This window comes from Pinus tabuliformis, chromosome 7, assembly GCF_031772625.1.
Source record: "Pinus tabuliformis cultivar Carrire ecotype Pingquan chromosome 7, CPIR1, whole genome shotgun sequence".
NCBI lineage: Eukaryota > Viridiplantae > Streptophyta > Pinopsida > Pinales > Pinaceae > Pinus > Pinus tabuliformis.
The window spans coordinates 130,805,656-130,821,181 of record NC_142293.1 but is presented as its reverse complement, the minus strand read 5'-3'; the positions used below and the strand labels follow the sequence as shown (position 1 = coordinate 130,821,181).

Below are 15,526 nucleotides of genomic sequence, written 5' to 3'. Positions count from 1 at the left end.
TTTTTCACATTCTGAAATTCTTTGTGTAGGTTGTAGCACTTGCATGAAGTTTGTTGAAGATTGTTGCAAAACTATGAAACTGCAATGTGCTTCAAATCCTCATTCCCATGGAGTTATAACTTGCTCTGATACCACTAATCTGGATCGTGGGGGCGTGGGGGAAGGGGTAGCCCCCAAGATCTGAAAATTTGAAATGCAAGAAAAATGGGAGAACACACAGTGAACAAATCCACAATTTTTTTATTAAAACAAAGAATAACTATAAAAGCTACATTGTGATGGACAATTTGTCCCTTTACAAAATGCGACTTGCTACTTATAGCTTTTTTAGTTACAATACCATGGGTAAATTCCATGGGTGGGTAAATACCATGGGTGAATGAATACCATGGGTAAATGCCACTTACAATACCATGGGTAAGTTCAATAGGTGGATGAATACCATGGGTTGATAAATACCATGGGTGAATGAATACCATGGGTAGATGCCACTTACAATACCATGGGTAAATTCCATGGCTGGATAAATACCATGGGTGGATGAATACCATGGTCGGATGCCACTTTCCATTTGGATCAAGTGAAAATGCAATAGTGTTGAATGGTAGAAAATGTGAATAAAAAGAATGTAATCAATTAAAAATAATCTTCATTATGATCAATCTCAAACTATTTTCTTCTACTGTTCTTATTATTAAACCTGTTAGTTTTGCCATATTTTTCTATAGATCATATTAAAAGGGTGATTGAAATCGTAGACAATGCAATTTTTTAATTCAAGCTATTGTAGTAAATGTCATACCTTATTTCTTACTCTCCAATATTAATATTAGCTTTCTCCAAAGTCAATCATTGTGACTTATGGAGTGTTAAACTCCAAGTGAGTTTTAATGATAGTTTTTTTTTTATTTCCTCATTTAAACAAAAAGTGAATAACAATGTTAAATGATGGAAAATGAGAATAACAAGAATGTAGTCATTACAAATAGGTTACAGATTCAAGAAGCAAACATTTCAGGAAAGTGAACATTTTATTTAAGATGAAAATTTAAGTATTTTATTTATGGTTAAATCACAGTAACACATAAATCAATGAGTCTCATCAATAATTTTTATGTGCTTACATTGAAATCAATGCACACTGTTAATCTAATTACTTTGAAGTTAATGTACATCATACATCTAGTTACATCAAATCAGATATCAACATCTACACTAAAATTAATACATCTAGTGCAAACAATCAATAGGATTAGAAATCAACATCTAAACTGAAATCAATGCATCTAGTGCAAGCAATCAAATAGAATTAGAAATCAAAATCTACACTAAAATCAATGCATCTAGTGCAAGCAGTCAAATAGGATTAGAAATCAATACCTACATTGAAAATTAATGCGTCTAATGCAAACAATCAAATAGGATTAGAAATCAAATACTACATTGAAATCAATGCATCCAACAATCAATCAAATAGGATTAGGAATCAACATTTACACTAAAATCAATGCATCTATTTCAGTGAAAAACCAAAATATTCATAGCTTTCTAAATTCAACTTATTTTACCTTTTGTAAAAGTCCTACTTCCTCTTCCTTTATGATTAATAATGTTCAATATAATATATAGTACTCTATAATATTTGTATTTATCTCTATGTGTCTCTTTTTTCTTCCATCTCTCTCCCCGTCCATCTTTGTGCCTATCTCCCTCCCTCTCTCCCCCATCTCTCTCTATGTCTTAGGGTTGGAATTTCAAAACAAACTTCAATAATACTCAGGGTTGGACTTTCAAAACAAACTTACCCATAAACGATTTTACATTTTACTAATCTATTGTAAGAGTTTGAAGGAAGATTTAAATGGTAAGGCAAACTTTTTAATAGTATTTGATTGACAAATCACTTAGTGATGGACCCTCAAAAAATCCATCACTCATGGTAGCCATGATATTATGAGTGATGTAGCCATGATATTATCTAATGACAATTAAAGATGGTCCACTAAGCCATAATTTGGTAGCCATGATATTATGAGTGATGTAGCCATGATATTATCTACTAACAATTAAAGATGGTCCACTAAGCCATAATTTGGGAAACAATAGAAATTTCAGTAATGATTTTAAATTTTTGAAAATCTTTAAGGATTTTGGATGTCCCAAGGGTTATTGAGAGTATGTACTGAATATTGATAATGTTGAATGTAATTTCACTATTAAAAAACCAATTCAAACACTCCATGAAAAAGTCTCACCAAATTTTAATCCAAATTTCACCATCTAACTAAATTGTAGACTTGGTAAACAACACCGTGACCGTTATTACAGTTAGTGAAAAGTTCCTTCTCGACCTCGAATTCTCTGCAAGATGTACGTTAGGCTGGTGCTAAGTGCTAACGATAGAGACGGAGGAACTTAATAATCCAAAAATGATGGCCAGACGTTGGATGCTCTCTCTGTACTTAGCGGATGGTCGACTACCCCCACAGAATTAGTTTTTCTTTTTTAAATTTATAATTATGGCAGGGTGACAGAAGAGCTTAATAAGCCAAAACTGATGGCCCGGTTTTGGATGCTCTCTCTGTACTTAGCGGATGGCTGACAGCCCCACAAAATTGGAAATATTATTAGTCTGCTCGGAGTTTAACGTCACTCGTAGCAGACAGATTTGACCACAATATGTTTGCAGGTCAACAACTTTTTCGTGTAAAACTCGGTAAAACAAAGGACGTCGTGGATAAATATATAAGAGAGTCCTACCAATGTAAAAGGGCATGTATAAAGCAGTTGTCTATAACGCGACTTTTTGAAAGTCTTTCCGGCGGGTTTTTCCGGTCGAAATCCGGCAGGAATTTATTGGAATTGCAAGTTTGATAGCTAGTTTCTGCACAATGAAAGCGTCCCAAGGGTTTTTCATGGTGCTGAATCCAAATATGCAGTTAAAAAAACCATTTTAACTGCAACAAATCAAGATTTAACCTCAATTTCTTCCGCCGGATTCCGTCACCGAAATCTCCAAAAAGTTGCATTATAGACAACTCCCATGTATAAATGGAAACTCCTATTTCCAACCTCATAGAAAAGTAAATGCTGTCTGACATGTGAAGTAAATAGTTTTTGCCTTCTCTCCACGTTGCTATCTTGATTCGCATACTGTCACTCAAGAAAAAATTATTTACCTCGCATGTCAGACAGCGTTTACTTTTCTATGGAATTGGAAATAGAAATTTCCTTATAATTTAGACGTTATCCAGCTGCCAACAATGGCTTGAAATCTAGTCATTATGAAGATATGTACATCCCTTCAATGTCATTTGGTTGCTAATATTTTCTCAATAATCCGCTTGGCCTTTAAACTAAGCTCCTTCATTTTGTTTTTGTCCTAAACTATAATTTATAAATACAATACTATCATTTACGATGAATAGATAATTATAGCCATTCTATTATTTACGATGAATAGATAATTATAGCCATATATTTGTTCGGCCAAATCTGGAGGGTGACCACGTCAATTTGACAAATGATGAGCTAATGAATATAATAATCTATATTCAATATAGCCGGCCGTTTTAGTGGATACCCACTACTAACAAAAGAATGAGCTGATTACTAAAGAAATACACGACCTTCAAGACAATGCAATATCCGCATAATATTATTCAAAATTTTGGCGCCAACGGATCACATTCCCGTCTTTTTATTTAATTTCCCGCCAAATATTGTCATCTACCCGAGCTGCCCGGTGTAGGCTGGTCAGCTCCACACGTTTTTGTAGTTTTGTAATGATGATAGGTTTGAGCAAGTGGAGTATTTGGCGTAAGGTTCAAAGCGGTGAGGGGTCGCAATCCTCGGATTCACCATGGAAAATGTGTGGGTTTTTACTGGTCTTTACAATTAATTTTAAAAAATTGTGGAATAATTAATATATTAAAAATTTTATATATAAAAAATTTACCCACAAATAAATATATTTAATAGCCATGAGTTATCAGTAAATTATAAATTAATGAAGAAAATATGTTAATAATATAAGTGAGAAGTTATTTTTAAATATAAATTAATGAACAAAATACATTAATAATATAAGTGAGATACGTTAACTTGGATAACAAGGAAACCAAAGTCTTTCTTTCCATATTCAGTGAGTAATATCTGGGAATTTTGAGTCCTTTGCAAATGCATTATGTATAAGTGAAACCTAATAACATATACAAATGTGTATGAAAATTGTATTTGGAATAATAAATATATACAATTGTGTAGAAAAATACATTGACATGATAAATATTTAAGGATATAGTCATTTACAATAAAATTTGCTTATGTAATCAATTATTGTTGTTGGGAATGTTTTTTTTAATTGTGATCAATATTTTTCTTTTGTATTCATTTTACCATGTTCTTATTTTATTTCTTCTATTTTTTTCAATTAACAATGATCATATTTATTAAAAAAAAATGCAAGTTAGTGAGTGAAAAAATTCCCAACCACCTAAAATATATGCAAGTCCTTATTGGTGGTTTCATGGAAGTAATCATATATCTTCAACAAAGAAGATAAAACAACACGATAATGGAGCATAAATCATAGAAGTCATATTAAGAGGCATGCACTTACCACAAATTTTGATTATCTAATATATTACCTTTGTTTGATTCCATGATCATGACTATACATGAAGGGAACATATATATACTAGCCTATATATATCTTAACCCCTGATCTACTAAGCACTCAGAGGGATCAAATCTCTTGAGATACAAACACCTTTTAAATTGAAAAGAGATTTGATCACTCTCTACACTAGGTAGATCTGGAGTTAAAATGGATCTAAGCTTTTATATATATATATATATATATATATATATTGAAATGTTTTACTTAATATGGGTTAAATATTTTATTTAATACACCTCAATATTACTTCTACATATTGAGATAATTTATTATAACCCACATTGAATTTATTATTATTATTATTATTAAATGGTCTATATTAAGAGTTGAATGAGCTACACATCTCCCTTTTATTATTCTTATTACATCATAATTAAATTTTGTCACTTTCAATTCCTTCTTTTTGGTCATTAAAATATTTTATTCTTATTATAACATATACATATATAAAGTTAATATTGTAATAAATTAGTTAACATGGATACTAAAATAGTTTATATAATCTCTACATTTGAATATTTAAAAAACATAAGTGTTAAAAAATGGGAGCTAAAACTTATAATCTAAAACTAGCAGCTCATAGGTGAGCAAGCTGCACTTGGAGACTACCCAAGCAGAGAACACTCTATTCAATTAATCATAAAATCATAAATATATAAGTTTACATCATTTTAGAGAGATTAGAATTGACCCCTAGAAAATAGGAACTAATCCTAATCTAGGACATACATACAACTGAGAAACAAACTCTCTCCAATAATACAATATTCTCCATTATTTTCAACTCTCCCCCTTAATGGAGAAAGGGTTCACTTGTACTCCTAACATCTCCCTAAACATTTCAAATTTAATTCTCCCAAGGGGCTTGGTAAAAATATTTGTTGCATTATCACAAGTATTACAATATTCAATAAAATTTCTTTAGACTGAACCTTCTCTCTAACAAAGTGAAACTGAGTATCAATATGTTTTGTGTTTTTGTGAAACACAGGGTTGTTTGCCAACTTGATTGAGCTTTGGTTGTCACATCTAATTATTGTAGCATCTTTTTGTTCTTCTCCAGCATCATGGAGAAGTCTCCTCAACCAAATTGCCTCACATGTGGTTGCACACATTGCTTGATACTTTGCTTCTGCAGAAGATAAGGATACAATACTTTGCTTCTTGTTGCTCCACGCAATTACCCTGGATTTGATATTGAAAGCATAACATATTATGGATCTTCTGTCATCAGGTTACTTGCCCAATCTGAATATGAAAAACCTGTCAAATTAACATCAGAAGAATTAATGTACTTAATACAAAAATCAATGGTTCCTTGAAGGTATCTCAAGACACCTTTTGCTGCCACCCAATGATTCTCAAGAGGTTTTGACATGAATTGACTTAACACACTGACTGAAAATGCTAAGTTAGGTCTAGTTGTAGTCAAATAAATCAGACTCCCAACTAGCTGTCTATACAATGTGGCATCCACCTCTTTAGAATCATCATCAATCTGAAGTTTAAGATTCTGTTGTAAAGGCACTGAGGCAACTTTGCACTATTCCATTCTGAATTTTTTCAATAATCCTCTGACATACTTTCCTTGAGTGAGAAAAGTCTGGCTAGAGTCCCTCCAAACTTCCAGACCCAAACAATAATGTAATTCTCCGAGGTCTTTCATTTCAAAAACTTGTGACATCTGCACTTTGATTTCTTTAATCAATTCATCAACATTTCCAGTGATAATTAGATCATCTACATATAAAGAAATCAAAACAATTTTCCCCTTTTCATCAAACACAGTATACAGATTTGGGTCGTTTTTTCTCCTCTTATAACTATGCTACAAGAAAAAGGAGTCAATTTTTTCATACCATGACCTGGGTGCCTGTTTCAATCCATATAATGCCTTCTTTAATTTGCAGACTAAATTTTCTTGCCCTTGTTTGATAAACCCTTCAGGTTGTTTTAAATATACCTCTTCTTTCAATTCTCCATTAAGAAAAGAAGATTTCACATCTAGCTAGTGTAGACTCCAATGATGCTTTGTAGCTAAAGCTATTAACATTCTAATAGTGTTTAACTTAGCTACAGGAGCAAAGGTCTCCTCATAATCAATTCCTTCTTTCTGTGAGTAACATTTAGCTACCAACCTAGCTAACCATTTACAACCTATAGGTTCTTTCCCTTCTGGTAGTTCAACTAAATCCTAGGTTTTGTTTTTAATTATTGACTTATATTCTTCTTTCATGGTTTCCCTCCATACATCATACTAACTTGCTTCATTATAATTTAAGGACTCAACAACATTAAAAATGCTGGTCATAAGAGCATAGTCTCTATACCTTGCTGGTAGTTGAGTCTTCTCACCTGATCTCCTTGGTAGCGAACTTGCCTCAAATATGTCTTTCTCACTCCTTAGTGGATTCAGATCGTTGACTGTACTTGCATCACTTGATTTTTCTTTTTTCTATTGTTGTTGTTGTTGTTGCACATGGTTGTCTTTAATTTCCTCATTGTTGTCTTCAATCAACAAAGGCATGTGCCACTCCTCATAGCCTTTGTCTATGTTCCCTTCATCAACATTCTCATGGAATATAACATATATACTTGCAAACACCTTGTGAGTAGATGGATTAAACAAATTTTATGCTTTAAACTTAGAACAATACCATATAAATATGCATTTTAGGGCCTTAGCATCTAATTTCTTCCTATCCTCCTTAGGAATATGTGCAAAATATTTTGAACCAAATACTCTTAAATGAATAACTACAGGCTTAAAACCATATAAAGCCTCAAATGGAGTCTTCAGATCATGATTCTTTCTTGGACTCCTATTCTTTAAATAGACTATAGTATTAATAGCTTCTGCCCAAAATTAGATAGGTTCTTACCTTTCAACATGCTGCGTGCACACTCCACCAAAGCTTTGTTATTCCTCTCTGCAACCTCATTCTGGTGTGGAGTGTGGGGTACTGTAAATTGTTGAATTATTCCATGGTCCCTACAATATTTGATGAAGTTTCCTAGCTTGTATTCTCCCTCTTGATCTGAGTGGAGAATTTTGATGACCTTCCATATCTATTTTTCAATCATACTTCTAAATTCTTTAAAATATTCAAATGTATGACTTTTCTTGTTGAGAAAATATACCCAGGTATATCTTGTGCAATCATCAACAAATAATAAAAAATAATAAGCTCCTCCTAATGACCTTGTCTGCATCGGTCTACATATATTAGTGTGCACAAGTTTGAGTATATATCTCTTTCTTCTATTTAAACTTTAGGGAAATTCATCCCTGTGCATATTTCCAAGTGCACATCCTTCACAATCAACATGTGCATTTTTAAAACAGGAATTCCATTAACCATACCTTGTTTTTGTAGTAGCAATAAGTCAGGAAGATTGATGTGTTTGAATCTTTGACGCCGAAAATTCTTTGTTGCCATCGTTGTTGAAGTCAAAACTTGGTGTGGCATGTTTGTAACATTCAACTTGTACAGACCTCCAAATTGTATTCTATATGCAACTGATTTCTGTTTGTCCATCATATCCTTGATGACACAATAGGTTTTAAAAAACTCTACCTTCATGTTCTGATCTACAATCATAGAGACATAATTCAAATTCTTTTTAATTCTCGATACATACATCACATTCTAGATGCATCTGATATTTCCATCAGGTAATATCACAGGAATGTCTCCATACCCTTTGATCTGGTAGGCTCTGTCATCACCAAGGTAGATATTAGCACCACTGTTGGTTTCTTTAAAACTTTCAAACCAGTGCTTGTTACCTGTCATGTGAGTGGATGCTCCAGAATCCACAAACCAGGTTTCGACCTCATCAATTTTAGCAGAAAGAGCAGAATCAGACACAAACAATTTGAGTTCATGATTTTGATCTTCGTCAGCAAAGTGCCCTGTATGTTTCTTCTGTCTGTGTCTGGCTTCATCAGCCTTCTTTTTATAACAATGTTTAGCAATGTGACCATATTTACCACAATAAAAACACTTGATTCCTAAATCAATTCTGGTCGAAGACATACCTTGAAGTGGCTTTCTTTGGGGTGTACCACCACCTTTCTGTCCTGCTCCTGGTTTCCCTCTAAAAGGATTTTTCTTTGCCATCAATGCAAGATCTGCATTCTGAGGCTTCAGATTCATCTGCCTCTCTTCTTCTTGCATCAAGATCCCTGTCAATTCTTCGAAAGTGGGGGATTTCTCCCTTGCGTTCAGCCCTGTAATAAACATATGATAATCATTAGTCATACCATTCATGGTAATCGTGACAAGATCAATGTTCGACACTTTCTCCCCTATATCGCCCAGCTTGTCTCTCAGCTCTTTGATCTGAGAGATGAATGCAACAACTGATTCATTCTCCTCCATTCTGATGGAGAGAATCTTACTCTTTAGGAACAATAAGCGAATAGAGAGAATCTTACTCTTCAGGAACAATAAGCGATTTGTATTCTTTATCTCATACAGATCCTTGAGAGTCACCCAAATATCATTTGCAGATTTACACTCTCTGATGTGAGGGATGATGCAGTCTTTCACTAACAATTTCAACAACACTTTCGCTTTGTTCTCCCTCTTCTCCCAATCCTGAATTGCTGCAGTTGTTCCACCTTTGGTTATAGTCGGATTCACTTCATCCGCATTTGCAATTGCGCATGCACTTTGCCCCTCAAACAGTGTCTGCAATTTGAATTTCTAGTTTGAATAATTCGACCAATCGAGCTTATTGCTCTCATTCAAGTATGCTTATGCCATATGATTATTCATTGTGACCGGATCAATCTATGGACTTATCTCAAGATCCATAATCTCCAATAGTCGATCTGGCCAACAGTAAAAATTACACAAGTGATCTATAGAAAAACAGGAACAAGATACCAATGGGGTCAATATCTGAGGCAATCTCCAAGACTCAGATCCGATCCGATCTCCACCAGGATCTCAACAACAATCTCCCAAACGATCTCCATGATCTCATCATCTACGATGTACAGAGACCCAAATCTGAGTTGATCCACGCGATCCATGATCCACACGACTGATATAGAACCTGATCCACTATGACAGATCTAGCCAATCAACACTCATCTGCACTAGTGCAGGTTTTGTGTATCAGACCCACACTTTTTCCCTGCATTATCAAAGATCGCTCTAAGTTTTTGACCCCTAATTCTGCGTTGCTCCCTTCTTTAGCCAACATGGGAAAGAGGGAAAAAAAACCTTGTGATGTTGCAATTATGCACAAGAGAAAAAAAACCCACCTCTCTTTAGCCACCAAGGCTAATGACATACCCAGCCACAACAACTCTCGATTTAATCAGCCACCAAGGCTCTATTGATGCCACTAAGGCTCTTGATTCTGCCACTAAGGCTCTCAATTCTGCCACTAAGGCACTCCAACCACTAAAGCTCTCAATTCTACCACTAAGGCTCTCGATTATGCCACCAAGGAACTCAATTTAGCCACTAAGGCTCACCAGCTTTGATACCATGTTAAAAAATTGGAGCTTAAACTTATAATTTGAAACTAGCAGCTCACAGGTGAGCAAGCTGCACCTGGAGACTGCCCAAGCAGAGAACGCTCTATTCAATTAATCATAAAATCATAAATATATAAGTTTACATCATTTTAGGGAGATTAGAACTGACTCCTAGAAAATAGGAACTAATCCTAATCTAGGACATACATACAACTAAGAAACAAACTCTCTCCAATAATACAATATTCTCCATTATTTTAAACTATAAGAACCATAGATATTCCTAACAAGAAAATGTGAAAATTTAGGTTTTTTTTTTTTTTCATTTACTTTATCCTTCTTTAAAGTTGATATAAAATTAATTACTTCACATGGATATTGAAATATTTTATTTTAGAAAGTGAGGGTGAATTTGTTTTACCATGTTTCCTTCATGTTTCTTTCACACCGAGTTGTGATATCCATAGCATATCAAAAGTGAAATATTTTCACAACATCTCCTGCATTCTGGGTTATAATACTTTTAATTAAAATTATTTGAATATGTATATTGATTTCTACATTATTATTATAGTTCATATTTCTTTTTTATTTAGATAATATTTTATTTTTATTTTAAAAGACTCCAGTTTGAGCAATGACAAAATCACACATGGACCTCATACTACATTATCCACATTAAAACGATTTTTTTTGTTATAAATATGTTTTTAAGTGTGCATCAATATTGAATGGCGAGGCGGCCATGAGCTAAACTGAACCGCATTTCCAAAAAACTTGACGACTTCTGAAAAACTGCAAACCAAGAGACCGGGAACCAGATTGGAATGACAGAAGAGGAAAGGGGGGAGAGATCCCCTCCTACCGAGACGTGGCGTCAGGGTATTCCTACCAGAATACAAGTAATCTGAAACAAGCAGGAGATACAAACAAAATTTTAGGACCTGTCCTTGGGGCGAGATGGCAGGCAGGCAATAGAGGTAAATGTTTACCATGTGTGACGGAGAAACTGAGATTCATCATTTCGATGAACAAACTGGAGCGATACAAAAGTTACATGAAAGACCACGTGCTAATATGTAAGTTCATCGGAGTATGGTTGACAAAAAAGGACCTCACCAAATGGATTCAACAAAAATGGCAACCCTGAGGTCATATTGAGCTCAAGCTGGGAGCTAGAGGCTTCTTCACGGTAATATTCTCGAACCTGCAAGACAAAGAAAAAGTATTTGAAAATGGTCCTTACTTTCATTATAATGTTGGATTGTTTATGAGATATTGGGAAGAATGCTATGACCTAGACAAGGAAAAATTCCTGGCAGCCCCGGTTTGGGTCAGGTTATTTGGTCTCCCAATGGATTTTTGGGACCCAGAAATACTGGAGGGCATAGGAAATACGATAGGCAGATTTGTCAAAATAGCAGAAACGACAAAAAAAGGAAGATATACTTCATATGCGAGAATATGTGTATACATGAACATAGTTGAACCTATCCCAGACTCAGTGGAACTAGAATACCATGAAGAGGTATGGCAGCAAACTTTAGACTATGAACACATCCCATTCAGATGCAGAAGATGTCATGAGTATGGTCACCTATTTAAGGAGTGCCCAATGAACCTAGAAGAGGGAGAAAACATGAACAAACAACAGAGGAAAAATCAAGAAGATAAGGAAGGGTTTCAAGAAGTGAAAAGCAAGAGAAGACAAGCAAGAGAGAACACCAACGGGGGAAAAAAGAATATCAAGCTCAGCCAAGCAGAACAAATAGCTTTGAAGCACTACAGGGAGAAGAAGAAGAAGACAATGAGGTCCAAACTATGGACTATCAGGAAAAAGGAAAGGAAAGCAGTTCGAGTCAAGGCAAGCTAAACCCCAAGAGGAAAGCCCAAAGAGAGTCGATAGAGAAGGAGGAGAAGGAAGACAGAGAGAAGATGGAAAACACCACAATGGAAATTGATACAAGTAAGGGAGAAGAATTAAGCATGGAAGAAGAGGTGTTGAGGAAACTGTTAAATGAATGGAGACACCTAGATGAAAGATTCATTCCAGAAGACCAAAAAATATTATACAAAGAAACATTCCAGCAGTATCAAGCTAAGCAGGGGCAGGGACAGGTGGAGATGGTAGAACAACTGGGGATGCATCAGGACAACTCCCAAGAATACTCAAATAAAATGAAAGGAGGAAAGAAAAGAGGCCGAAGAAACCTACAGGAATCTATACAGATTATGGGAGAAATGTTGGTGAATATAGGGAGGGTGGTACTGCTATCAGCGGTATACCAACAAATAAACAAAGTAACCCAATGATAATTACATCCTAGAATATAAGAGGCCTCAACAGTAGAGGCAAGCAGAGACATTTAACTGAGAGACTAAGAAAAGAAAAACCTCAACTCATGCTGCTACAAGAAACAAAAATTACAGGAGGGAGAATGGAAGATATACTAAGTAAAATAAAACCAAGGTATGAATGCATGACCATAGATGTGAGAGGTAGCACGGGAGGTATAGCAATACTGTGGAACCCAACAGAGATCACAATGGACTATTGGGTAGGTATGAAGAGAATCCTCATGGGGCGGTTCTGCCTAATAGAAACAGAGAATGGTTCCTAGTCTCTACAGTATATGGCCCTCACATTCCAATGGAAAAAGAAAATTTCCTCCAACAAATAAAGAAGCTTAGCCAGCTCCACAAAGAAAAACTTTGGCTAGTAGCAGGGGACTTCAATTTGATAACATCAATAGAGGAGAAAAGAGGGGGATTGCGAAGAGAAGAGATGGAAATGGAGAAATTCAGAGATCTACATGAAGAACTAAAATTGGTGGACATATCAACTATAAATGGAAAATATATGTGGAACAACAAAAGGGGAGGAAGAAGACAGATAGCCTCTCGATTGGACAAATTCTTGGAAACATAACACTTCATTGGAAAATATATATTCTATGAAGCATTAATTCTTCCGCGTCTAGGGTCGGATCACTAGCCTATTAAACTTGAAGTAGAAATGAATCAAGGAAACCAAAACAGACCCTTTAGGTTTGATGCATTTTGGTTAAGAGAACCGACCCTAATAAAAAAAAATGAAGGAATGGTGGAATGAGAATGAGATAGTAGGGAGAAACCTGATGCATACCTTTCAACTCAGACTAAAAGATCTAAAAGGAAAAATAAAGAAATGGAATAAGGAAGAATTCGGCAACATACAGAAGGAACAGGAGTTAATCCAAACCAAGATGAAGAAAGTACAACAACAAATAATCAATGAAGGTAGAAGTGAAGGGCTAGCAGAGGAGGAAGGGCAGCTGATTAATAAATTGGAAGAAAGAAGACAACAAGAAGAGATCCTATGGAAAAAGAAATCAAGAATCCAATGGTTAAAGGAAGGAGAAAGAAACACAAGGTTTTTCCACAAAGTAATGATCTACCATAGGCAGAAAAACAAGATCTTCTCCTTAATGGATCAACAAGGAAATCGTCTCATCCAAAAGGAAGAAATGGAAAATTTGTTGGTACAACACTTCAAAGGGTTCCTGATAGAACCAAACATAAGAAGGGAGGAGAATATAAACAAAATCACACAGCACATCCCCAACCTGGTGAGCAGAGACCAGAACATGGCCCTATTAAGAGAAATATCCAAATCAGAGGTAGAAGATGTAATTAGGAATATGGCAAGGAACAAAGCACCAGGGCTAGATGGATTCACAGCCGAATTCTTCCAGGTGACATGGCCATTCCTAGGTGAAGACATAGTGAAATTAGTGGAGGAGTCCAGGCGCACCAAAAGAATGCACCCAGCCCTGAATTCCACATTTCTAGCCCTGATCTTGAAGACAGAGCATTCAGAAGAACCGCAAGGGTTCCGACCAATAGCACTCTGTAATGTCATATACAAAATTATGGCTACAATTATGGTAAATCGTTTAAAACCTATACTACCTGGGTTGATATCTCAGGAACAGACAGGGTTTGTCAAAGGAAGACAAATAACAGATGGCATAGTGGTGGCACAGGAGGCAATTCACTCATTAAAAAAATAAAAAACCAAAGGAATGTTGGTTAAATTAGACTTGGAAAAAGCCTATGATCGACTGAATTGGGATTATCTACAAGGAATATTGAAGGCATTTGGCTTTGATGCAAGATGGATAAGCTGGATAATGTCGATGGTAACAACCCCAGTTTTGTCAATTATGCTCAATGGATCTCCCACAGAGGCATTTAACGCAACCCGAGGGCTCAGGCAAGGTGACCTGCTTTCCCCTTTCTTGTTTATCCTGGCAGCGGAAGGCCTTGGAAGGTACATAAAGGAGAAAGTTAGAAGTGAACAGTATACTGGCCTCAGACTATGGGGGAACGACCTACCATTAACTCACTAGCAATTTGTAGACGAAATAATGATGTATGGACAGGAATCACTCAAGGAAGCCAGGAAAATTATGGAAATTCTCATAGACTTAACTAGCAGTTTAGGGACAGAGATAAACAAAGATAAGTCTGATATATTTTTCTTCAACACAACAACACCCTCACAAGCCTTCTTCGCAAGAGTAATGGTATTTTGAATAGGAAATTTCTCCATGAAATACTTAGGCATTCAACTAAATGGTTAGCATAATAGAGTGGCCAACTGGAAACCCCTGTTGGGGAAAATCCAAAGAAAGATGCAGAACTAGACATTCAGAACATTGAATATGCCAAGTCACGTAATATTACTAAGATCAGTATTACAATCTATCCCAATATACCAACTCACTAGTCAGGCAACTCCCAAAACAGTATGCCAAAATATGATAGACATATTCAAATAATTTTTATGGGAAGGGCCTAGAGTGGAAAAAAATATGGGCGCTTCTATCATGGAACAGGCTCAGTAAACCCCTAAAAGAAGGAGGCATAGGCCTCCGAGATCCCTATATACTAAATCAAGTTATGGGAGCAACGTTATGGTGGAGATGGATCTAGGGAGGGGTAGACCTATGGAAACAGCTATGGGAAAGGAAGTATGACATGCCTAGGTCTCTAGAAGGAAAGCTGAGACTCTAAGATGACAAGAAAGGTTCAGAAATATGGAACCTAGCTAGAGAAAACAGAAATATGATCAACAATCATAACTTTTGGGAAATCAAAGGAGGTGACAAAGCCAATTTTTGGGAAGAAGAATGGCAACAAAGAGAAAAACTAAACAACAAGCCCCAGCTAGAAGAAGTCCACCAATATACTAACCTCCATGGGGAAAAATAGTTGAAAACTTTTGGTGCATAGATCCTGGAGAATGCTGGACAAAGTGGAAAACAGGACTAGCCAGAAGCACTAGAAACACCCTAGTGGAAGTT

At 35.6% G+C, this 15,526-nt stretch overlaps 1 protein-coding gene across 1 annotated transcript; it reads right to left on the bottom strand.

Annotated features, from left to right (window-relative positions):
* Positions 1 to 8,331: 8,331 nt before the first annotated feature.
* Positions 8,332 to 9,066, bottom strand: LOC149246109 (uncharacterized). Its single transcript, XM_089439857.1, has one exon. The coding sequence runs from the start codon at positions 9,064 to 9,066 to the stop codon at positions 8,332 to 8,334; it is 735 nt and encodes a 244-aa protein (XP_089295983.1).
* Between the last annotated feature and the right edge of the window lie 6,460 nt (positions 9,067 to 15,526).

Excerpts from the sequence above, each read along its gene's own strand:
- LOC149246109 (XM_089439857.1), bottom strand. The coding sequence starts at position 9,066 with ATGGAGGAGAATGAATCAGTTGTTGCATTCATCTCTCAGATCAAAGAG.